This window comes from Pleurodeles waltl, chromosome 7 (genome assembly GCF_031143425.1).
Source record: "Pleurodeles waltl isolate 20211129_DDA chromosome 7, aPleWal1.hap1.20221129, whole genome shotgun sequence".
NCBI lineage: Eukaryota > Metazoa > Chordata > Amphibia > Caudata > Salamandridae > Pleurodeles > Pleurodeles waltl.
In genome coordinates this window covers 1,484,805,937-1,484,831,367 of record NC_090446.1, presented here as the reverse complement: position 1 = coordinate 1,484,831,367, position 25,431 = coordinate 1,484,805,937, and the positions used below count along the sequence as shown (strand labels likewise).

The 25,431-nt window shown below is 46.1% G+C and overlaps 1 protein-coding gene across 2 annotated transcripts in view; it reads left to right on the top strand.

Moving 5' to 3' along the window:
• The window catches only part of LOC138246549 (sialic acid-binding Ig-like lectin 11), a 239,411-nt gene that overhangs the window by 197,498 nt on the left and 16,482 nt on the right, over positions 1-25,431 (top strand). For both annotated transcript variants that reach the window (XM_069201216.1, XM_069201219.1), the window contains 3 exons: positions 6,549-6,830; positions 13,856-13,961; positions 14,298-14,388. In XM_069201216.1, the coding sequence (XP_069057317.1) occupies positions 6,549-6,830; positions 13,856-13,961; positions 14,298-14,388 (479 nt within the window). The remainder of the gene's footprint in view (positions 1-6,548; positions 6,831-13,855; positions 13,962-14,297; positions 14,389-25,431) is intronic.

Below are 25,431 nucleotides of genomic sequence, written 5' to 3'. Positions count from 1 at the left end.
CACTGAGAATGTAGTAATACTGTTCATCTTCTATGCATGATCTGATTCTGGGAGCAGACACTACACTGTTCAGTTGCTTGGGTGGCATATTTTGAGCATAGACTCTTATTAGTATTTTATCTCTAAACGTGCTAATGAATTGTTTGTACATAGATTGTGTCGGTATGTTTAGCTCTTTCTTTAGCATGGCATTAAAATTCCACCTACTATGTGATGTCAGGCCTGTCACAGCCAAAACTTGAATCATAAACATCATGAACAACAACAAGGTTGTGCTTTTTTAATTTAGTAAACGTATTTGGTAATAGGCAGACTTGTATATGAATTTGTGTTGGATGATGTAAATGAGTGTATCACTGAGTTTGGGAGTGATGTGCATGGGAAGAATGTGAGCAATTGTGAACAGATGAATGGGCAGGTGACTGAATGGTTATATGAATCAATGAGTAGCAGAACGGAAGGATGAATGAGCAACAGCAAGAGAAGTAGAGAATGGCTTTGTTAGCCCTCCATGCATGTATCAATCATCTTACACAATTCATCCGTCCTTACACTCACTCTCTCATCCACACAGTCATTTCTTTCGTACATTCATTCATCCATCTATTTATGCATCCACTCATTTACTGACTTGCCTAACATTTGACTCATTTGTGCATAAACTCAATTAACATTTCAAACAAACACACACAAGATCAAAAATCAAGGAAGAAGGACTTTTGTTACTGTGACTGTGGCTATCAACCAACAGTCCAATTTCCCACACCCTCTAAATGGAAATGAAACCAGGGAACCCGTCTTACTTTAGGTGCACATTTGTGGTTCCTACACAGGATATTCACATCCAAATATGACTTGATCCATTCATTAATTTTTTAAACAGTCGCCAAAATATAACCCCCTAAATTGGGTCTAGAATTGAGGAGAATACGTTCCAGTTTGGTAAGGTCTAATTTTGAACAGGAATGGTCTCACCTCAGTATCAAAAGTGGAGGACTGATCGCAATCTGATAAGGGAGGAGAATCGGAATCATAAAATGGTCAGACCAAGTAACTGGGAATGGGCTCATAAGTAACATATTCTAGATGAGAACATTGGACTGCTGAGGGCTCCACTGACATAAATGGAGAGGTTCTGGATTTATAATGGCTGGAGTAAGCTTTCTGCTATAATACTTCTGCTCCAACATTCCAATGCTTGTCTTTCTGCTTCTCCCTTTTTAATTTAGAGCATTCTACCCTTAGAGGGTGGAATGTTCTAACAGCCTTATAGGCCTTTTGCCTTGAGTCATACCAGCTTTTAAATGCCCTCACCCTTGTCAGGTTCAGGGCCTTTAACAAGCGGTAAAGCCCTCTGCATAGGGCTATGAGGCTATATTAATTGCATTCCTGTTTTATCAGTTTCATATAAAATCACTAAAACAAATAAAGAAGCATATGAATATAATAACATAGGGTCCAAGGGACTGCTAAATGAGACTGCTGCAAAATAGATGTGATTGCTTAATAATTAGAAATGTGCCAAGGGACAAGAAGATCCTATTATGAACCAGCACTCTTCCTCTACTGTCTTGTCCTCCTCTTGATGATCAGGCTCTCCTCCTCCTCTTGGAATTCTTGGTGCTTTTGCTAGGCCTGTCATGGTACCCTGATCCAGCTTTTGCTAGTCCTAGTCCTCATGATTTTGGTCAGTATGGTCCTAGTTCACTGTTGGTCTTTCTGATTTTGGCCCATACAATTCTGTTTCTTTATCATTCTGCTGCATTCCCTAATTTCCCTTCTGGTTGTTCCTGTCTTGATATTATTCTCCTCTTCCCTGTATTCCTGCTTCTAGTCTTCCTGGTCTCAATTCACCTGGCCACAGTTCGCTTGCAAGTCCTGGGCTAGGTCACCATTTTCCAAGCCTAGTCCTACTGCTCTTGCTCCTGAACTTCCTCTTTGTTCTAATGCACCTTATAATGCTACTCCTGGTACTGGTAACATGGCCCTGAACCCCCTCATCCTAGCCCTTCCAGTCTTTCCCTCATGGCCCTGTTCTCACTTGCAAAGATTCATCTGATCCTGGCCTTCATTGTTGTGTTGGTCCTTGTCATCCTGGTCCTTTGAGTCCTTTTAGTTTTGGTCCTCTTGATAATCCTAATTTTACTGTTCCTGTCTGTCCTTCTCCTCCTGTTTCTTCTATGCAACCTGCTGATTGTCATCCTGGTGCTAAACTAGTGCCCCTGGTCCTGGAGCCTGTGCCTTCAGTTCTTGACCCTCCAATTACTAGTTCTTCTGGTCTTTTTTATTCTGTTCCTAAAGGTTGATCCTCCTCCAGGTCGTAGACCTGTTCCTTATTGTACTGCTTTTGCTCATGCTGATCATAGCCCTCTTAATTCTCCTTGTATATGGCCCTAGATCCAAGTGACATAATCCTGATCCAATCGGTCCGCTGTGACCAAGAACCCCATATTCTTGGTCTTTCTTTTTCTGCCACTGGTCTACTTGTCCTTATCTTCCTAGTGCTGTATTTATGGTCTTTGTAGTGCTAGTTCTTCTGTCCCTGGTCCTCCTGGACATGTTCTTTCTCCTCTTGATCCACCTGGTCATGGTTTTGCTTGCCCTGTTGCTCCTATTTCTTCTCAGTCCTGTTGTTTTGATTCTTTAGACTGTGGTTCTCATCCTTTTTCCTGACCCTGGTCTACCTACTCCTGCTTCTCCTAATCCTAATCCTCCCAATGACACTATGTAAGGTGCTGGTCTGCAATGTCCTGGTCCTTTTGGTCCCGGTCTTTATGGCCCTATGTCGCATGGACCTGGTCCACCTTGTATTGATTACCCTTGCCCTTATCCACTGACCCTTTTCCTCAAGCATATTTTTGCAATCTCCCTTCTCGCCCTGATTACTCTTAATCCTCCTAGTACTGGTTCTAATAATTCCAGATGCACTTATCTCTTCATACTGCCCTCCTGATCTTAGTTGTCCCAGTTCCCCAGTCCTGCTTTGTATACTGGTCCTGGCCCTCAGAGTCCTAGGAAAAAACTACTTAAATAACTTGGATAGATCTTCCTTTTTAATGAGACTCAGGTCTCAGATGCGGGTGGCCAGACCCAAGGCTGGAGGAGTGCCAGAGGTTCTGCTCAGGGAGATGATAGTAATACTGCTAAAACCTGGGAGTGATTGGTGGAAGTTAAAGATTGATATCATCAAGTTGGGGAATGTTTTCATTAGCAATGTTTGTCCTGATGGGCTCAATTTTAGTTGTGAAAATTATGCAAAATTTTCACAAAATAATCAGACCCAGGAACTGCGCTTAATATTATAGATGTATATCATTATATAGGGAGATTGCAACTCCCTGATTATGTGAAAACAATATTTTGCAATGTGTGGGGCTTGGATAATATGAATAGTCTAGCAACAATGTCTTGCAACTGTTAGATCTGAAACATAGGGCCAGATGTACGTAGGTCAGGTTTTGCGACTCGCAAATTGCAAGATTTAGCGACTTGCAATTTGCGAGTCACAAAACCTGATGTACAACAGTGTCTCAGACACTGTTAGCAATTCCCAAATGGGTTGCAATGGACCTGCCACATTAATATTCATGAGGCTGGTCACAATTTGCGGCCCACTTGGGAATGGCCGCACTCACAAGGATGGTGGCCTACTGGGGACAGCAAACCACCATGTCTGTGACTGCTTTTCATTTTTTCCAGCGTAGGCACGGACCACTGCCTGCCCTGAAAAATTTTGGTGCCCCCATTCACAAATGGGAAGGGGACCTCTTCCCGTTTATGAATGGGTACCACTGACTCGAAGTTGGTGGTAATCTGCGTATGTATTGCGACTGGAAACATTCACACATACCACTGCGACTCTTTTGGCAAGCCCCTTCCTAATAGCAACATTCTAATAGCAATTCTGTAAATAGTTTTCCCGAATCACAAAATTGGATTTGTACATACCAAAGTATTTTTTTCTTGTTGCAAACGGTCCGATTCGCAAAATAGCTATGTACATATGGCCCATAGTTATTTCTGCAACGTCTTTCTGCTTGTTTGATTACGGTTTGTATTTTGCTACTTATGGAGTAAACCATGGGCTTTTTCTAAGTTTATTTAAAATCTTTCTATGGAACAGGAAGGAGATTGTATTCGGGTTGTCTGACATAAATGAAGTGATAAATTACAATATGTTAGTTAATTTGCGATTGACATCTGGATTCCAAGTGAAATATTTTTTAAGAAGTTGCTTTGAATGCTCTGCTAGTTTTCTTGAGGTAGCTAATTTCCAGTTCTTATTGTACCGATGAGTGTTAGGTGGCCTCTTGGAGGTAAAAGAGAGAACAAGAAGACAGAAAGAAATAACAAACTGTTTTGACTACAGAGCAAAATGTGCCTGATTGTAGATAAAATTCTTATAGTTAGAAAGGAGGGGTCTGTAATATAGCCCTTTGAATGTGTGCTTTCTCTTGAAATTGTTTCAAGGTTAAACATTTCTAATGAGTCGAAAATGTAGGGCAAAGTCATTGCCTTATTAAGCTATAGATTAAGGTCTCCAAGAACAGCACTAATGCAGCCTTAATGGCCAATTTCTTCTGTCAATAAACTAAAGTTGCTGCATGTTCGGCAGACAAAGTAGGAGACATTTATAAGGACTATTATTTAGATCACAGATGATAGCAAGTCATTTGGCAAAGGTAGATTATATAAAAGTATCAGTTTTAATATATAAAGAGGTTTGTCTGAGTGAATGCACAAGGGAGCTATCAACTGAACCTAGCCAGGCGTGGATTGTAAGGCACAGAAAGATTTAAGTGCACAGAAATGCTCACTTTCTAAAAGTGGCATTTCTAAAATAGTAATATTAAATCCAACTTCACCAGTCAGCAGGATTTTGTATTACCATTCTGGCCATACTAAATATGACCTCCCTACTCCTTTCAGATCAGTAGCTATCACTCAAACAGTATATGAGGGTAGCCCTAGTGTTAGCCTATGAAAGGAGCAGGCTTCACAGCAGTGCAAAAACGAATTTATGAGTTTTACACTACCAGGACATGTAAACTACACAGGTACATGTCCTGCCTTTTGTCTACATAGCACCCCACCCTATGGGTTACCTAGGGCCTACTTTAGGGGTGACTTATATGTAGAAAAAGGGGAGTTTTAGGCTTGGCAAGTACTTTCAAATGCCAAGTCAAATTGGCAGTGAAACTGCACACACAGGCCTTGCAATGGCAGGCCTGAAACATGGGTAAAGCGCTACTTAAGTGGGTGGCACAAGCAGTGCTGCAGGCCCACTAGTAGCATTTAATCTACAGGCCCTGGGCACATATAGTGCACTTTACCAGGGATTTATAAGTAAATTAGATAAGCCAATTGGGTATGATCCAATGTCATCATGTTTAAGGGCGAGAGTATATGCACTTTAGTACTGGTTAGAAGTGGTAAAGTGCGCACAGTCCTAAAAACAGTGTCCAAAAAGTGGAGGGAGGCAGGCACAAAGTTAGAGGTGATCACCCTAAGGCAGTCAGGTCTAACAGGCTCTGAATGCGGAGACAACCATGTCTCAAAGAAAAACAGGTCCGTCTTTAGGGCTATTAGAGTGTCACAACATCCATGCCTTTGTCTGTGGCCAGGTGGACATTGTACAGAAGAGTGTTAAGGGTAGTGGTGTTCTATCAGATTTATGTGATGCTGCAGAATAATTGTTTAGCTGGATCATACCACAGATTTGCCTTAAATAAAGCTGAGTCAGGGGCATGGATGCCAGTGTTGAGGGCTACTAGATGGTTGGATGAATATTTCCATCGTGAATGACCATGGCTTGGGTGAAAGCAGAAAAGTTAGGCTGCACAGCTATGCGCTAGTGCATGGGGGCAAAGATGGCCAGAGTACGTAAAAGAGCATCCGTAGGTAAATAGGGCATGGGGCACATTTAGAGGACAGACCAAAATACTAGACTGTAATTTTGTTGCAACCCTCTCAAAAGGGTTGTCTGAACACAAAATGGACTAAAGTGCCAGCGTGCAAAAACATATCTGGAACAGAAGCTGAATGCCCCAAATCAGATAACAATAAAAATTGTCTAAAATGCAAGCAGAATGAGGTTTGACTCACATCAGTGTTTGGTCCAGAAATGTGTCCGCGTTGTGGCCTTAAACGTATAGGGCAGGCAGTATATTCAGAGAACAGAAAAAAGATTAGGCGGTAATTTGGTTACTCACTAATATGGCGGTGTTAAAACATGGAGTTACTTTTAGAGGATAATTAATGGGAAGACTGTGGCACCCAGTGGCGTAGCGTGGGGGGTGCAGGGGGGGCCGGGCGCAACATCTGGGGGGGGGGGGGCGCGCTCGCACTCGCAGCTCTTAGGGGGCGCAAATTACTTGCCTTGCCCTTGCCTTGCCCCGGGTGCTAACAACCCACGCTACGCCACTGGTGGCACCTAATTTTGATGATTTGACATAGACATTGGGATTGGCAGATAACCATGTATTTTACATGCTATATTTGAAAGCGTGTTTAGTCAATTTAATTCGTATAACTTTTTTTTCTTTCAGACAAGCCCAGACTTGCAGACTCCTCCTGCCAAAGTGAAGCCAATAGCATAAGGTGCACGTGTGTGGTTGAAGCCAATCCCCCACCTACTATAAAGTGGAAGATAAATGAGAACACGCTCCCAGAATCCTTCCAGAATCAGTCCATGGCGCTGGCGTTCTCTCTGTACCGCGCCACAAAGAACGCTACCTTAGTCATGAACATCAGTAACAGCGCCAGCCTCAGCATCACCTGCATCTTCTCGAATGCGCATGGCGCACTTGATCGAATTTTACAGTCTCCAGGTAACATCATCCTTTCTTACTTTATGGCATGATGCTTTCTTGCCATATCAGTCACTAATACGTAGTAAATGTAATCCCCCCCTTCCTCGCTTCGGACTGTAAACGTGTTGTGGGTGACCTATTGCACTTCCTAACTCAGGTAGGACTACATCACTCAGGGGTCAGAGTTGGTCAAACCTGACACACATACTGGAATGCATAGCCCACCCACCGTAACCACAGGCAACTATTCCTTGCCCCAACTTAAAATAGGCAGAGTTGGTGCCGGGCTAAAACAGCGAAGCAGATGCCAGTTGTTAAAGGTATCTTGCCAATTGCTGCAGATTTGTGCAGCACAGTCACTGTGCCCGTCTCCTGTATACCAGTCAGTATCTTGCGTATTTACTGCAAACCATTGTCTGATTTCATATAGGGTCTTAAAAGCCCAATGGCTGATGCACTCCTGTGCACACATCTTATTTCGTTCTACCAGATCAGAAAGGTTTGCATAGTTCCCATCACTAAAATGCATTCCTATCTGCAAAGTTCATCGCTCTGGCCTGGTAAATTCACAGCTTGCCTTACAGAAAGTTTGTATCTTACAGTCTAAAAAAGTAAAACAAAATAAAGCAAAAGTCCTCATTACGAATTGCCTGGAGGATGGTGCATTATTTATGACACCCAATAAACCGCAGGAGTCAGAATTTATCAGGTACAATAAATGCAGTGCTTAATTTGTAAATAAAAAGATGCCGGTGCCCAAAGTCCTCCTCTGAAACTCGAGGCTGCTGCCATTAAATGTGCAAGCACAGAATACTGAGGAAGGGTAATCCCGAAGCCATCTCGGGCCTCTTCAATCCATTTACAGCCACTCCCTGCCCCTTCAGCTCACTCTTTCAGCTTTTTACTTTCTCCCTTTGTGACGCGTTTTCGTTTTTCCCTTCCTCCGTCTTTCCCGTATGTGTCTTTTTCTCGCAGGAAGTGATTGAGGCAGAAAAATAAGCCCCGGCCCTCAAAAATAAGTGCCGGTGCTCAGCACCGGAAATAAGAAGCACAAATCAAGCACTGAATAAATGGAACCTATGACAAGTCCAACCCTCCCCCCCGTAATGCGGAATAACATGCACCAAAATCGTATGCGCTGGTAATTAATTGGCATTTTTCTGATGTTAAATTTCAGAGATTTAACTTTCTTCGCATAAAGTCTGCAAAATATGTAATTGCAACCCCTGCACAAAGAGGTATTGAAGGTGCTGCAATTCTACTCGTCGATCATAATGAGGGTCAGAGTCTAGTAAATGATTAATATACAGCCTTATTTGGATCAATAGTCATTACAATTTGAGAATACCGAGGCAAAGCTAATATTCTGGCACGTAATATGCTAAGAAAATGAATGTCCGATAGGTAGAGAGATAATGGGTACTTAGAAGGGCAACTTTATTCATCAGAGCTCCTCCTGCCTTGTTACAGAGGGATGAAAAATAATGGCTCATTGTCTTCGAATTTATTGGATAGACCAGGACTCTTACAGTTGTAACTCACTGAAGAGGAATAAATAACTACCCGGCAGATTTATGACTTATAGATACAACACTTCAAGGCACATCGACATGCATTAGCCTGAAATCTGGTGCCTTAGAGTTTGGCAATATCATGGTGCGCAAACTGTCAAGTCGATGGTCCAACACTGGTGACATTTCTGTAACTTGGTGAAATTGTGCGTCATTCCTATTTGTTGGATTTTGCGAATTTTCCCTCTTCCTCTGTTATGCTTTTTCACCTGATATTTGTATGTATGTATGGATTCCCAGAAGTATATATTTATCACAGTGTGGATTATTTTTGTGAAAATTGTGTGCATTACATAAATAAGAAAATCGTAATTTAGTCCACCCCGGTATAATCACCTTATAAAAATCCATGTTTCTTAAATAGCTGAAAATGACCTGACAAATTTGTTTTATAGAGTCTCACATCTAAAGGAGGCTGGCCTGGTTTGTAGTGGGTACCTTGGGTACTTACACCTTATACCAGGTCCAGTTATCCCTTATTAGTGAAGTAGTAGTGTTCTAGCAGCTTAGGCTGATAGAGGTAGCTATAGCAGAGCAGCTTAGGCTGAACTAGGAGACATGCAAAGCTCATGCAATACCACTTATAGTTACACAGTACTTATACACAAGTAAAGACAATATTCAGTGTTACCAAAAATAAAGGTATTTATTTGAGTGACACAGTACCAAAAATATCTTAGAGACAATACTTCATCTGGAGGTAAGTATTATACACAATATACACATTAGACACCAAAATAAGGCAAGTAATTAGACATAGGATAGTGCAAACACTAGGAAATGCTATAGAATGCAATGGGAGAAAATAGGTCTAGGGGCAACACAAACCATATACTCAGAAAGTGGAATGCGAATCATGAATTTCCCCCTAGACAAGTGTAGTGTGTGCAGAATCGATGGGAGAGTAAGAATACAGTAAAGGTAAATTACCCCACCCCAGAGCCCAGAAAAGCAGGAGTAAAGTACTGCAAGTTTCCTTAGGACACACTACAACTCAAGAGGGTGCAAAAGAAGAGTCCCCGGTTGGACGAAGTCTGCAGAAATGCACATTAGGAAGATGCCAGTGGGTTCCTGCATAATGCAAAGGATGTCCCACGATGTGAAGATAGATGCAGATGTGATTTCGTGTTGGAAGTCACCAACAAGCCTTGGTTACGAGAAAGTTGTGTTTTGCATCAAAATGGCGCTGGCTGGACCCAGGAGGAACCTGGGGGCCTCAACTCTGTGTAAGGAGGAAGGGGGGGCTCTCAGCACTTTAGTGAGCCCTCAGGATTCCAGGCAGCACCCACGGGAGTCCCAGAACGCAGGGACAAAGGAGATGCAAAACGCTGTTGGTGCAGCACTACAAGGAAGGGTCCCACGCCACCGGAGGTCAGCTCAGCGAGTTGAGCGTCACAGGATAAAGTGCTGGGGACCTGGGCCAGGCTGTGCACGAAGGAATTTTGTAAACAGTGCACAGAGGCCTCACGAGGTGAAGAAGACGTAGTACACAGGGGTACTGTCGCTCTCAGGAAAGGCAAGGTCTTACCTCCTCCAAATTGCATCAGCAGGACCTCAGGACACTCTGTGTCGATAGGGTCCACCCACTGTGTTCTTAGGAGCATGCTCATCGCTGTGAGAGGAGTCCAAGTGTACTGGTCATCGTTTTAGAAGGTGCCTGCATGAGCAGGGGAGTGACTCCATCACCCCACAGGAGATTTCTTTGGTCTTTCTAATGCAGGATGAAGACAGGGAGTCCTCAGAGCTTGCACACCATAGAACCTCTTGCAGTTGTTGTCTGGAGCTGAAGTTGCAAATTAAAATGATCCCTTGTGGATACTTTGTTGCTGTTACAGCGGTTCCTGGAGCAGGCTGCGGTTGATCCCAGGTCAGAGGATGAAGTAGTAGTTGCAGAGGATTCCTGCTAGAAACTTGCAAGTAGAATCTGAAGAGAACCCACAGGAGAGACCCTAAATAGCCCTGAGAGGGGGACTGGCTACATTATCAGGTAAGGACCTATCAGGAGGGGTCTCTGACATCGCCTACTGGCACTGGCCACTCAGAGCCCTCCAGAGTGCCCTCACACCTTGCAAAGCAAGATGGATGAAGTCTGGGACACTGGAGGAGCTCTGGGCACCACCCCTGGGGTGGTGATGGACAGAGGAGTAGTCACTCCCCTTTCCTTTGTCCAGTTTCGCACCAGAGCAGGGGACAAAGGGTCCCTGAACCGGTGGAGACTGGCTTATGCAAGGAGGGCACCATCTGTGCCCTTCAAAGCATTTCCAGAGGCTGGGGAGGCTACCCCTCCCCAGCCTGTAACACCTATTTCCAAAGGGAGAGGGTGTAACACCCTGCTCCCAAAGGAAATGCTTTGTTCTGCCTTCCTGGGACTGAGCTGCTTTGACCCCAGGAGGGCAGAGCCCTATCTGTGAGGTGGCAGCAGCTGTAGCTGAAGTGCAAGCCTCAGAGAGCTGGTTTGGCATTACTGGGGATCCATAGTGGAGCCCCCAGGATGCATAGAATTGGCTCCTCAATACCAGATTTGAAATGGGGGGACAATTCCATGATCTTAGACACCTTACCTGGCCATATTCGGAGTTACCATTATGAAGCTACATATAGGTAATGACCTATATGTAGTGCACATGTGTAATGGCGTCCCCGCACTCACAAAATCCTGGGAAATGGCCCTGAACTATGTGGGGGCACCTTTTCTAGTGCAAGGGTGCCCTCACACTTAGTAACTTTGCACCTAACCTTGAGCAAGTGAAGGTTAGACATATAGGTGAATTATAAGTTACTTAAGTGCAGTGAAAATGGCTGTGAAATAACATGTGCATTATTTCACACAGGCTGCAATGGCAGGCCTGTGGAAGGGTTTGTCTGAGCTCCTAATGGGTGGCAAAAGAAATGCTGCAGTCCATAAGGATCTCCTGGAACCCCAATGCCCTGGGTACCTAGGTACCATATACTAGGTATTTTGTAAGGTGGGGTCCAGTATGCCAATTGAATTTGGTAAATGAAGTTACTAGCCTACAGTGACAAATTTAAAAGCAGAGAGAGCATAAGCACTGAGGTTCCGATTAGCAGAGCCTCAGTGACACAGTCAAGGACTATACAGACAGACACATTAGGCCATAAACTATGAGCACTGGGGTCTCTCCCAGTGAGACAGGTAAAAACATACTGACATACGGGTAAAAGTGGAGGTAACATGCCAAGGAAGATGGTACTGTCCTACATTGTCATGCACAAGAAAAGGTCACATGCAAAAGCTGTGTTCTTGTACATGGCTGGACCAATGGGAGGAAAATTAAAAAAGAAATGTATACAGTCAGGGCTGCTAGCCGGGGACGCAGCTTTATGGCTGTACTTGGTGTGTGATACCTCCTAATAAATACATTATTGGTGTCGTATTTGAGTATTGGGGGATGAGGGGGCGAGTCTGGTCTGCTATCTATTTGTCGGTTTTTGTCTTGATCCAATAATGAAAGACAAAACAGTGACCTTTTTATGTAAACGACAGAGGGAAAGAGATACACATCTGGTGGCTGAATTTCAAAATGCAAAACCAGATAACCTGGAATCAACACCAGCTTCCCTCCTTGTCCAAATTGTGTGATCTTAGGCAAATATATTATTCCACAGAGTCTACTTTTTCTTCGGATGTGAGCTTACTTTTAAAAACTTGAGTACACGATGTGCACTGTGTGAGCAACTCCTGCATTTGATTTAATACACTGTAATTTTTCCTCCATCTATACTGCGAATTAGGGCCATGTTTGGCTGTGACTACTGGCTTGCCACTTAAGGCTATATTTATGAAGGCCATAGCGCCACCTTGTCTCATTTTTTTTACGTTAATGGGGGGATAGATTGGCAAAAACGCCACGCCATATTTACAAAGTGGCGCAATGCACGCATTGCACCACTTTGTAAACCCTGCCACCACATTATTCCTTTGCCAGGCATAATGCATTCAAAGGGGCGTTCCGGGGTTAGGAGGCCCAGAAAAATGCACCACTGTGCCATTTTTAGTGTCATTTTTAATGACTGCCTAAGGCAGACATTAAAAAGAGGCTCCCATTGTTTTCAATGGGCGTCCTTTCACTTCGCAGGATTAGCATCAATATTTGTGGCGCTAATCCTGCAAAGCAGAAAACTAGCTTCAAAATTTCTGATGCTATTTCCCTAATGTGCGCATATCATAAATATGGCACACACATGGTGGCTCGCTGTCACATTCACCTGCTTTAGATTTTCTCCCTCGTAGTGATAGTAAAACTGTGTTTATAAGTTCTAGGCTGCATTACTCAAACTCTTTCTACCTAGGCCTTCCCAAGAAGCTCCTATGAAAATTCAGTTGGTACACAAAGCAGCTTGCCGGACTACTTCTTCGTTGAATATTTTTTTGGGAACCTGGTAGCTTACAAGTTGGTTCTCCTCCTGTTTTTGTATTTAGAGGTTTGGATATCAATTGGAGACTGTCAATAATTTTGAAATAAATATTATCATTGTATAATATCAGGAGAACCTACATTATTGAGGATAATGACAATATAGGAGTATAAATATATTTTGGACTGTTTATTCGTCACATAGCTACTATTGGTTTTTCACAATTGGTACTTTAAGAAAAACTGTTGTGCTCCGCTAAAAATAATTTTTGGGTTCATTAGCATATGTTTGATCAGAAGAGTCTTATCTGCAACTCGTCATGTTTTATTTGGCTACACAGTAATGACCTTTGCACATATTACCTCTTTTTTGGATAAGGAAATGAACCAAGCAATTAACTTGCCATGAGTGGAGCATAGTGAGACAACCCCGGCTGAGTGAAGATTGATCAGCTGTTGCTACAATTACTTCACAGGGAAAGAAGTTCCCGAAGGAGGAGGGACCTGTCAGGAATTAATTCTCAATGCAAAGCAACAAGGCTGCAAGGGGAGCACTGTCAGAGGTTTCAAAATGGCTGCTGAGATTTTCGATTTTGCAAAAAACAAGTGGAACCGTAGAGTGGATGTGAATAATGTTGACCCTCCTAGAAACATCCTAGACAATGTGTTTTAAATGGCTGGTACATGCTTATTGCATAATTGCACTAGGAAATTAGGGAGGGCAGCGTTGGCAAGAAAATTATGCTAGGAAACCTGTAGACAGTTCTTTCCATATCAAGTCCTTGCAAAAGGCGCCTCCCTTTAAGGAAGCAGAAACTATTCCCAATGAAGACTGGCCTATGAATGAGGGCATTATAAAACCTTAATATGGCACTTAGAGCATGCCTATGATTGCCCAAGAGAAATTGGTACAACAATGTAATATTTTTTTGTTTCCATTGACTAAGATTATATTTTCTTCTGCACTCCTGCACCACACAATCAGTGAGTGCATGTGTGTGTAGCTGGGCTGGATGTGGGGGTACCTACAAAGTTTCTACTGTCAGGATACCACTTGGGACATAAAATATAGATAATTTCTTCTTCACTTTTTCAGCTGAGGGTTCTCAATCACTCTTTCTCGCACCAATGATTGGAGGAGGACTGGCTGGCATCATTGTCTTTGGTGGAATTTTCTTGTTAGGCTGGCTCCTTGTTCGAAGGTGAGTTCTCCAGCTAAATGTTGACAGTCTTTACTGCTCTTGGGAAATCTTGTATGTTTCTGACAATTATCAAAAAAAGATTTAAACTTAACAGAGAGCCTGTTTTGAGATGAGTGGTAATGGAAAACCTGTTTCTGTTAAAATGGAAGTGAATACAACTATGCAATTTTCTTCAACTTAGAGTTTCAATAGAAAAGGAAGATCCAGTTTTGGTTTCTTCTCATGATTTCGCACTTCTTCCACAAACATAAGGATATTCTATTGCCACCTAACTGTAAATCAGCAGAGTCTGCTGTACATGAGGCAAGCTAATGTATTGAAAACATTTTTACACAGGACAAAAAATGGCAAAAACGATAGAGGCAAAAATGAGGGAATGGTGGATGTTGACACCCTGATTTATAGCGAGATTACCAAGCCTCCTAAGGTATGTTTCAAATCTACTCTTTTTTGAGTTTACAACACTTTAATAATAAAAAATTGAAAAATAATTTGATAGAATGTATGGCCAAAAGAGCAAATATAATGATAGGATGCTGCCTTTCAGAGAAGAAAAAGAGAAGAATGTGCCATTTCTAATATGATAGAGTAAATGTTTTCTCCCTCAGACACATTTTTTGTCTCCTTGGACACTCATGCACTTTCAGCTGCCGTACAACAATACATACAACTAGTTCTGGGAGTAATTTTAAATACACTGCAGTAAACAGAATAATTTCTGTAACTTTGCATTGCTCTTTTATGCGGAATTACAGATAATACTGCGATTACGCCTGCTCATGTAGTTAAGAGTAATATGTGGGAAACATATCCTACAGCACATTTAGCAAGAGCTGCTGCTAGTGTGGCTTCATACGTTTTGTTGCATTTTGCAGTAATAAACTAGTGTTAAATGCCAGGAGTAAGTTGGGACCCCAAGTGCACATATAGGCCCTCATTCTGACCTTGGCGGGCGGCGGAGGCCGCCCGCCAAAGTCCCGCCGTCAGATTACCGTTCCGCGGTCGAAAGACCGCGGCGGTAATTCTGACTTTCCCGCTGGGCTGGCGGGCGGTCGCCTTCAGACCGCCCGCCAGCCCAGCGGGAAAGAGGCTTCCACGATGAAGCCGGCTCGGAATCGAGCCGGCGGAGTGGAAGCTGTGCGACGGGTGCAGTTGCACCCGTCGCGTATTTCACTGTCTGCACAGCAGACAGTGAAATACTTGTAGGGGCCCTCTTACGGGGGCCCCTGCAATGCCCATGCCAGTGGCATGGGCACTGCAGGGGCCCCCAGGGGCCCCGCGACCCCCCCTACCGCCATCCGGATCCCGGCGGTCCGACCGCCGGGATCTGGATGGCGGTAGGGGGGGTCGGAATCCCCGCGGCGGTGCAGCAAGCTGCGCCGCCGCGGAGGATTCAATGGGGCGGCGGTACACTGGCGGGACCCCGCCAGTGGTGCCGGTCCGACCGCGGCTTTACCGCCGCGGTCGGAATCCCCATTGGAGCACCGCCGGCCTGTCGGCGGTGCTCCCGCGGTCCTCCGCCCTGGCGGTCAAAGACCGCCAGGGTCAGAATGACCACCATAGTGCGCATGTTTGGCTGCTCGAACTGCGATTAACACTCTGTTGCATTTCGCACAGTTTCTTAGTAGGGATGGAAGCTAATGAAGTTTTTTGGCACTTTGCGCTCTGCTTGGAGCGTGGAGTTTACCCCAAAACTCCGCTAGTCCCGCTAGCTGAGCACAGCTTGCCAAGTGTGCACTACAGTCCAGATATGGGCTACACAACACAAGCACAGATAGACTGTGTTTGCACTGGGTAGCCCATGAATGGGGTGCAGTGCTCACTGGTGATGGATCCAGGGCCAGGCCTCCCTCTCCCAGCAGCCCGGGAGCAAGGGACAGAGAGAGGCAGAGTGTCAGGCCACTGGGAAGGGTGACGAGGACCCTCTGAAGGAACCAGATAATTCCTTGTCACTTTCCCTTTCTTTTTACTTGTTTGTCCATAATGGTGCACAAACAAGGAATGAAACTGCCATGGTCTGAATTCAGGCCAGAACCGCAGGTAGTGAAAGCTGCCGTTTCAGGCCTCTTGTGCACAGGCCAGGGCTGTAGGCAGTGAACGAAAGCTATAGTTTCAGGTCTCTTGTGCACGGGCACGCCCTGTGTGTACTGCACACAGGACAGGTCAGTGCACAAGAGGCCTGAAAAGGCAGCCTTCATTGCCTTCGGCCCTCTCCTGAATGCTCTCGAACTCGGAAGCGCTAAGCAGGGTAGCAGCTTAGCGCTTCTGAGATCGGGCACATTCAGGACTCCACAGTCACGGAACTCCGCCTCTGTGGAATTCCACTGTGTTTTCAATCAACTCCGCAGAATTCCGCAGAGTGCAACTCTGGAAACTCTGCCCAGGCCTATTTCTTAGTGCAAAATTAGCCTTGCCTCCATTTGGATATGAGGGGACATTTTTGTGCGGAGGAAACATTTCTACATGCAGAATTACTATTTTTGTGTAATTCTGCATAAATGCATAGACTTTTAGGTAATTCCATGTGTTAGACTTGGCATCCTTGGCGTGGTCCCCCCTAACGATTTGCCTCTGTTTCCCAGGTTGTTGATGTGTGCTGGACTCTGTTTTTGCTGTTTTTGTTACTCTGGGCACTTTACCACTGCTATTGCGTGCTAAAGTGCAAAATATGTATGTGCCTATGTAAAATGTATGTGTAATTGGCTTTCCATGATTGGCATATTTGATTTACCAGTAAGTCCCTAGTACAGTGCACTAGAGGTCAACAGGGCCTGTAAATCAAATGCTACTAGTGGGCCTGCAGCAGTGGTTGGGCCACCCACATTAGTAGCCCTGTAAACAATGCTCAGACCTGCCAAGTCGACTTGGCAAGTCTACCCACTTGCCAGGCCTAAACCTTCCATTTTAGTACATGTATGGCACCCCTAAGGTAGGCCCTAGGTAGCCAGATGGGCAGGGTGCAATGTATGTTTAAGGTAGGACACATACTAATGTGTTTATGTGTCCTGACAGTGAAATACTGCCAAATTTGGTTTTCACTGTGCAAGGCCTATCTCTCTCATAGGTTAACATGGGGGCTGCCTTTAAATATTATTAAAGGGCAGATTCTCTTTGGCAGCGGATAGAAATATGGAGTTTAGGGTCTCTGAACTCTGAAGTTCGTTTTTAGATTGCGTGTTTGAAAATGCCACCTTTAGAAAGTTGGCCTTTTCTTGCTTAAACCATTCTGTGACTCTGCCTGTTTGTGGATTCCCTGTCTGAGTCAGTTTGATTGTTGGACTGCTTGCACCTCTCCTCTAGACAGTGACACAAAAGGAGCTGGGTTGTAGCCTGCATATCCTGATGAGCCATCTGTGCTGGGAGGGAGGTACGGAGTGGTCACTCGCACCTGAAAGGGCTGTGCCTGCCCTCACACAATGCAGTCTCCAAAACCCTGGTGTGTGTCTGGTCCCTGGACTGGGCAAGGCAGGATCTTACAAACAAGATAGACTTTTCTTTGAAGTTTTCCAACTTCAAAGGCAGAAAGGAGTATAAGTAGTGGACCCAAAACCCCTGAGGATCAGATCATTTCTGGAATGAAGAGGAACCTCTGCCCAGAAGAAGAGCTGAGGAAAAGTGCTGCCCCTGCCTGTAACTGTGCTTTGTTGGGCTATCCTGCAGTTTCTGCTTCTGCCTGTGAAAGGGGACAAAAACTGGACTTTGCTGTGCATTCCTACTTGAGAATAATCTCCAAGGGCTTGAACTGAGCTTGCTTCCTGTTGTTGAAGTCTCAGGGCCATCAAAGACTTCCCACTGCCAGCACCTGGACTCTCTGCTGAAACTTCTGCCCTGCCAAGATGTGCCCTATCCAGTCCCTGGGCCCTTGAGAGGAGAAGCTGGCAGACAAGAACTGAAAATCGATGCACAGAACGGCGTGCGTGGAAATTTATGATGCACCTTCCACAATGCGGCTGATAAACGTCGAGTCGCCGGCTTCGTGGCTGAAATCGATGCAACGCGGCTCGAGAAACAAAGCGCAACACCAGTTTACGGTGACTGATAATGGGGAAAACCCCATGCTGTGCATTTTTCTAAAACCGTGTGACTGGATTTTCCTCACATCTTCTCTGGGCATCCAGGTCAACCCGACTCTGCGCGGATCCAAGGTTCCCCATCCGGAAATCAATGCATCGCTCTCTTGTGAGGGAGAAAAACAGTTCATCGCCGACCCAACTGGAGAAGGAAACGAAACACGGCCTCACTTGCGAGTAAGGAATCGATGCATCGCTACCTTTTTCCGACGCACACTTGCCCATGCGGCTTTATTATTGACGCTAACCAGGTACTTTGTGTAACAACAGCATTCTCACTGTTTTCTGAGGATTAAGACTCTTAGAACCTCATTATGACATTGGCGGCAAATGCTGCTTACCGCCACGGCGACGGCCGCCAACATACCATTGCTGTGGCTACCAGCCGCCCACCCGCATTATGACCCTTGACGGAATTCCACCAGAAGGCTGGTGGAATACCGTTGATGGTCATGGCCGAGGACGGTGGTAAGGTGGCACTCCTGAGCCATGACACTGCCTGGCGGTGTTTTGCTGGCGGACGCTGCTGCTGACAGCAGTGCTGCGTCCCGTCTCCTGCCGGAGGACCCCCTGCAAGCAGGTAAGTCGGGTTCTCCACCAGGAGTGGGGGGTCAGGGGGTGGGGTGGTGTGTGCATGTGTGAGGGTGTTGTGTGTGTGGGGGGTGTCTGTTTTTGTATGTATGCATGCGGGTGTGAGTCACGCTGAATGCGTGTGTGAATGACTGAATGTGAGTGTATGTGTATGTTGTGTGTTGTGAATGCGTGTGCACGACAATGTATGTTGGTGTGTGTTGCGGTGTGTGGGTGTAAATGAGTGCATGCATGGGTGGGTGTGGGTATGCCTGTGTGTATGATTGTGTATGTGTGTGCGTATGGGTGTGTAAATGTGGGGGGGCAGCAGAGGGAGGGGGAGGACACTCAGGAGGGGGAGAGTGGGCATGCCTACCTCCATGGTTTTCATAGCAATACACTTGCCACAAAAACCATGGCTGTAGGCGGGGTCATAATCCAGAGGGTGGGATTGTGAAGGCTGCCGGGCTGGTGACCGAAGTCTTCAGCCCAGCGGCTGTTACCACCCTGGTGGCCGGAGTGGTACATTGGCGGTTTGGCTTGAGCCAAACCGCCAATGTCATAATTTGGGAAAAGGTACCCGCTAGCCTGTTGGCAGTACCTTTCCCTAAATCACCGCTGACCGCCAGGGTCGTAATGAGGGCCTTTTTCTTTTGAAAAATCATTGCATATGTTAGATTTTTGTCGTTTTGGTCTTGTTTGATTTAGATAAATATTACCCATTTTTCTAAACTGGTGTGGTATCCATTTTGTAGTGTTTTCACTGTATTATTGTGTGTGTGAGTACAAATACTTTACACATTGCTTCTGAAGTTAAGCCTGTCTGCTTGTGCCAAAGCTACCAAGGGGGTGAGTGGGGTTTAACTGAGGGTGATTCTCCTTTACCCTGACTTGAGTGAGAGTCCTTGCTTGGACAGGGGGTAATCTGACTGCCAACCAAAGACCCCATTTATAACACCATGTGGTAATACTACACTGAATTATACAAGTTAGCTGACTCCTACACAAAGGCCTTCATTACGACCCTGGCGGTCGGTGGTAATTTGGGGAAAGGTACTGCCAACTGTATTTCGAGCTATTCCACTTTAGGTCCCTAGCTCTTTTATTAAGTACCCGGAGGGTGCTATTGGAAGTTTTATTTGGGGCTATAGGGAAGCCAGGCGGGATATTTATCTACAGAAATTCCCATACACTCAGGGTGGGTTCCATCTCCCTAACTTCAAGCTCTACTTCTGGGCTGCTTTCAATGATCAGTTTTGTAATCTGCTCACAGGGCGTGAACTGAATTTGTTCTTTTTGGGATACCAACTAGCACTGGGGCCAGAAGCCAGGTTTTTTCTTTTAAGTCTCTCCGATAATAACTTCCATACAGGAGCTTGGTTCAAGGGTATTAATGACATCATTCATATTTGGAGGGATATTTGCTATAACTTTTCTCTCTCTTTAATGCATGTATACAAACCACTTTGGGGGAACTTAGTGCTTCCTGCTATATTCCAGGATGCTGCTAGCACAACATGGGTCAGAGCTGGGATTACTATGATTCGACAGCTGTATAACATTGATGGGTTCCGCTCGCTGGCTACTTATGATCTCCCTCACAATTTGTTTTTAAATGCTTCAATTGCAGGATTACGTTTTTTCGTCTTTGATATTCATATTCTTACTTGTTTATATAGGTCTCCAAGTGGAGTAGGATGTTAAACTTAGAGATAGCTCCTAAAGCTCAGTGCTTTCTGTAAGCTTAAAAATAAAGCAATTTATGACTGTGTATATGCTGTACAACACTCCTAAAAAGTTTTCAAAATGGTCCTTAAGACAAGGCTCAGATAAGACCTTTTGCCCTAAGTACGGAACCCAGGCAGCTGATTTGTTGCATATGTTTTCAAACTGTCTTGCTGATCCCCCAAACAAAACGGAGTGGTGGGATCTGATTTGTCAAATTCTTGGTCTTGAGTCAGATATATCAAAGGCTAGAGTCCTCAAAGCTGTGACAAGATTTCAGGAAGTTTGGATTCATCCTCGGGAGGGATAGTGGTTGGATTATGGATTTTATGTTGGCCTTGGGATCCCTGTCCATCTATAATTCTGACTAAATGTTTTTTTCTTCTAAATTTGTTAGGTAATTTTTGTTATGTATTTTCCTTTCATTGATTCGAGCACCAAATAATGAAGAGACAATGGCCCTCATTACAACCCTGGTGGTAAATCCCGCTTACCGCCGTGCAGAAGACCGCCAACATACCGCTGCGGACGTGGAATTCCGCTACAGGTATTACGACCCACAGCTCGGAATCCGCCACAAAACAGACACCCACAGAAGTCCGCCACACCTAAGGTCAGTGATAAACTGGCGATAACAAAACCGACACCATCACGCCAACAAGAATACGCCCACACTATCATGACCCACGAATCAACGCAGCTGTCTTTCAACCGCGGTAAACCATTGGCAGTACACACCGCAGCGCTCAAAATGCACACACATTTACAAAACACAACCACATTGGACAATTCAAAATATACACACCTGATACACATACACACACCACACCAACACACTCACACCACTATAAAACACACACCCACATTACCCACAAACCCTTACTACCGGAAAATTGAAAGCAGGCCAAAGAGAGACACCACCAAAAACAACACCAGCATCCACAGACACACAACACCATCACTTACACAACATCCACGCACCTCAAACAACACACACCAACACATCCCCTCACACATCACAACAGACACCACCTCACACATCACCCACACCACATCATGGCACCTCAAAGACACCCCAGGGTCTCTGAGGAGGAGCTCAGGGTCATGGTGGAGGAAATCGTCCGGGTAGAGCCACAGCTATTCGGATCACAGGTGCAGCAGACATCCATTGCAACGACGATGGAGCTATGGCGAAGAATTGTCGACAGGGTAAACGTAGTGGGACAGCATCCAAGAACACGGGATGACATCAGGAAGAGGTGGAATGACCTACGGGGGAAGGTGCGTTCCGTGGTATCCAGACACCAGATTGCTGTACAGAGGACTGGCGGTGGAACCCCACCTCCTCCCCCACAACTAACAACATGGGAGGGCCAGGTCTTGGCAAAACTGCATCCTGAGGGCCTCGCAGGAGTAGCACGAGGACTGGACTCTGGTAAGGCACATCTTTACTACTATATCCCCCCTACCTGCATGCCATCACATACTCCCACCCTCACCCTCACACCCATCACCCCACAGATACCCCACCAACACAACCCACACATCCTAAAACCAAGCCCTGCATGTAACACCAATGCATGTACAACCATCACCAAAGCATGTCCAGTACAGAGACTCACTCATGGCCCAAAATCACCAATCACACGAGGACCAAGCCAATAATGCAAGCACTGTAGTAGATGGTCACTCACCTATTGCACACAATGGCACACACAGATACAATAACTATGCATTTACACTCCAACAGGACCCCTACCCAACGTCACCGGACAGGAGGTGCCAGACATATCCAGTCCCCCCACAGAAAAGGCCCACAGTAATGGCAACAGCTCTGCACGCCTGGATCAAGATGACCTCGTGACAGTCGGTTCCCCTGCCACTGTCACAAGCCACCACAGAGCCTCCCCCTCAGGAAACACCAGCACAGCACCCACCCAGTGGGCCCATCCCTCTGTCCCCAGGACATGTCAATCAGCAGTGTGTCCACCACTACAGGGAACCCAGGCAAACCCACCAACCCAAGAAAACCAGGGACCTGGGGCAGTGGGCACACAGTTCAGGGGACAGAGGCACAGGATAACAGGGAAACTGGGAGGACTGCTGTGTGACGGGGGGACAGGCCCAGGGAACCGACACTCCACAAGGCACTCTCCAACATCACAGGAGCTTACCATCATTCCCAGGAGACCATGGCAACGGTACTGGCCAAGTTTCAGGAGACCCAGCGGCTGCAGGAGGAACACTACCTTGGGATCAGGGAGGACTTGAAGTCCATTAACACCACCCTGGTCACCATTGCAGGCATGCTGGCAGACCTTCCCAACACCAGGAGGGACACAGTGGCAAAACAAGGGGCCCCTGACACTAGCCTGGACGATGAACAGCCCTCCACCTCCGCCGGCGCTATTGGACAGGAGGCACTGCCACAGAAACAACAAGACACCAGCACCCTACCCACTGCAGATGGAGAACCACCCCGCAAACTGTCCCTGAGATCTAGAAAGAAGACAGAGAACATTGCCAAGACCCCCTCCAGGAAATAAGAACCCCCTGAATGTCACCTATCTGTCCCACTATGTCACTCTGTCCATCCTTAAACTGCCATTGCTCCACTTCCTATGCCCCTTTGGACAATACACCTGTGAAACAAATAGACTGCACTCTGCCATGGACATTCCTCCACCATCACCCCAGCCCATTTTACAACCCCCTCCACTTATTTGCACAGGAATAAACACACTTCAATCACAAAACAATCTGGAGTCAGTCTGTGCTTTCACAAATGTGTAATTGCAATAACTAGGGAATATAGCAATGTCAATTTACTTAGTCACATACCAATGTAACACAGCTGTAGGCCAGGAGTAAACATAGCAGAGGGCACAAAGTGGGACCCAAATCTGTGAAATGGAAAGTCAAAGTGACAAGTCAGGGTCCATTCACTGAGTGAAAATGACAGACTTATGCTAGCTCAAACAACAGTATGAGATGTGGGAAGCAGTTCCATCTTCTTACCTGTGTCTCACTGGAGGTATCGCATGATGATGTTGTTTCAGTTGTCGATATCCTCTTCTTCTGCCTCCTCTTCTTCACTGTTCACAGGCTCCACAGCTGCCACAAGACCACCATCTGGCCCATCCTCCTGCAGAAAAGGCACCTGCCATCGCAAAGCCAAGTTATGCAGCATACAGCAGGCCACGATTATCTGGCACACCTTCTTCGGTGAGTAGTATAGGGAGCCACCTGTCAGATAGAGGCACCGGAATCTGGTCTTCAGGAGGCCGAAGGTGCATTTGATCACCCTCCTAGTTCACCCATATGCTTCATTGTAGCGTTCCTCTGCCCTTGTCCTGGGATTCCTCACTGGGGTCAGCAGCCATGACAGGTTGGGGTAACCAGAGTCACCTGTAAATGTCGATGGATATCTGTTAGACACACAGTAACCCTTAGGGACAGTCCCATACCCAGACACCTATGTCAACTGTATTGGGACCTTGCCCTCACCTATTTGCCACACACAGTGCCTCTGGAGTTGCCCCATCACATAAGGGATGCTGCTATTTCTGAAAATGTAAGAGTCATGCACAGAGCCAGGATACTTGGCATTCAAATGGGAGATGTACTGGTGTGCCAAACACACCATCTGCACATTCATCGAATGGTAGCTCTTCTGGTTTCTATACGCCTGTTCATTCCTGCGGGGGGGTTACAAATGCCACATGTGTCCCATCAATGGCACCAATGATGTTGGGGATATGTCCCAGGGCATAGAAGTCACCTTTAACTGTGGGCAAATCCTCCACCTGAGGGGAAAACGATGTAGCTGCGCATGTGTTTCAGCAGGGCAGACAACACTCTGGACAACACGTTAGAGAACATTGGCTGGGACATCCCTGATGCCATGGCCACTGTTGTTTGAAAAGACCCACTGGCCAGGAAATGGAGTACAGACAGGACCTGCACTAGAGGGGGATTCCTGTGGTATGGCGGATAGATGAAATCAGGTCTGGCTCCAACTGGGCACACAGTTCCTGGATTGTTGCACGATCAAGTCTGGATGTGACTAGGATGTGTCTCTCTTCCATTGTCGACAGGTGCACCAGCCGTCTATACACCAGAGGATGCTGCCATCTCATCACCTGCCCCAGCCGACGTGCTCTATGGACGAGAACAGCGAGCACAGAGTCAGCCAACACTGAGATATCACAATTTGTTATTTGCAGAAACATTATTAATCCGCAATGTGCCGGTATCTATCTATATTCCCGGCCCAGATAGGTGTGGCGCAGTTAACATTCATCCCATGTGGCCTCCTGAAATGGCGGCTGCCTGACCTGTAAGGTGGGACAAGGGTATATGAGGTAACTGCGCTGGCGTTGTACACCGTCGCGGTGGGCGGTCGAGGACCGCAGCACAAATGTGCATTGGTTAACATTGGGCCCTATGGGTCCCAGGAGCCAATGAAGACGTACGCCGGCGGTGATGGTACGCACCGCCGCGGACGTGACCGCCATTTTCTGGCTGTTCCCTCACTTGATACCTGACCTTCAACAGGAGAGGACCTACACTGCAAGTGCTGCTGTGACCTGTGTCTGGAAGTGATGATGGCTACAGTGTCTGGGGAATGGGCCTCTTCCTTCACTTCTGAGGAGTTGGAGAAACTAGTGGATGGGGTCCTCCCCCAGTACACGCAACTGTACGGTCCTCCAGACAAACAGGTGAGTACACTGTGAGCATGCTGCATGGGCAATGCTTGTTTTGAGTGGTGTGAATGGAAGATACATGGGGGGCTGAGGCCTGCATGTGCGGTTACTGAGTGTATGTGCATCAGGGCATGGGTGGGGACTGGTGGGCAATGAGTATGACGGTCCGGACCGGTAAGTCATTTCCTTTCCCCCTGTGCCATTCCTCTAGTTCAGCGCCCACCAGAAGAAGGGTATTTTGCGTGCCATCGCCAAGGACATCCGGACCCTGGGGGTCTACCACAGATGGAGCACCCACTGCCGTAAAAGATGGGAGGACCTGCGCCGCTGAAGCAAGAAGACGGCGGATGCCCAGCTGGGGATGGCCTCCCAACGTGGGAGGGGTGCCTGTCGCACCAT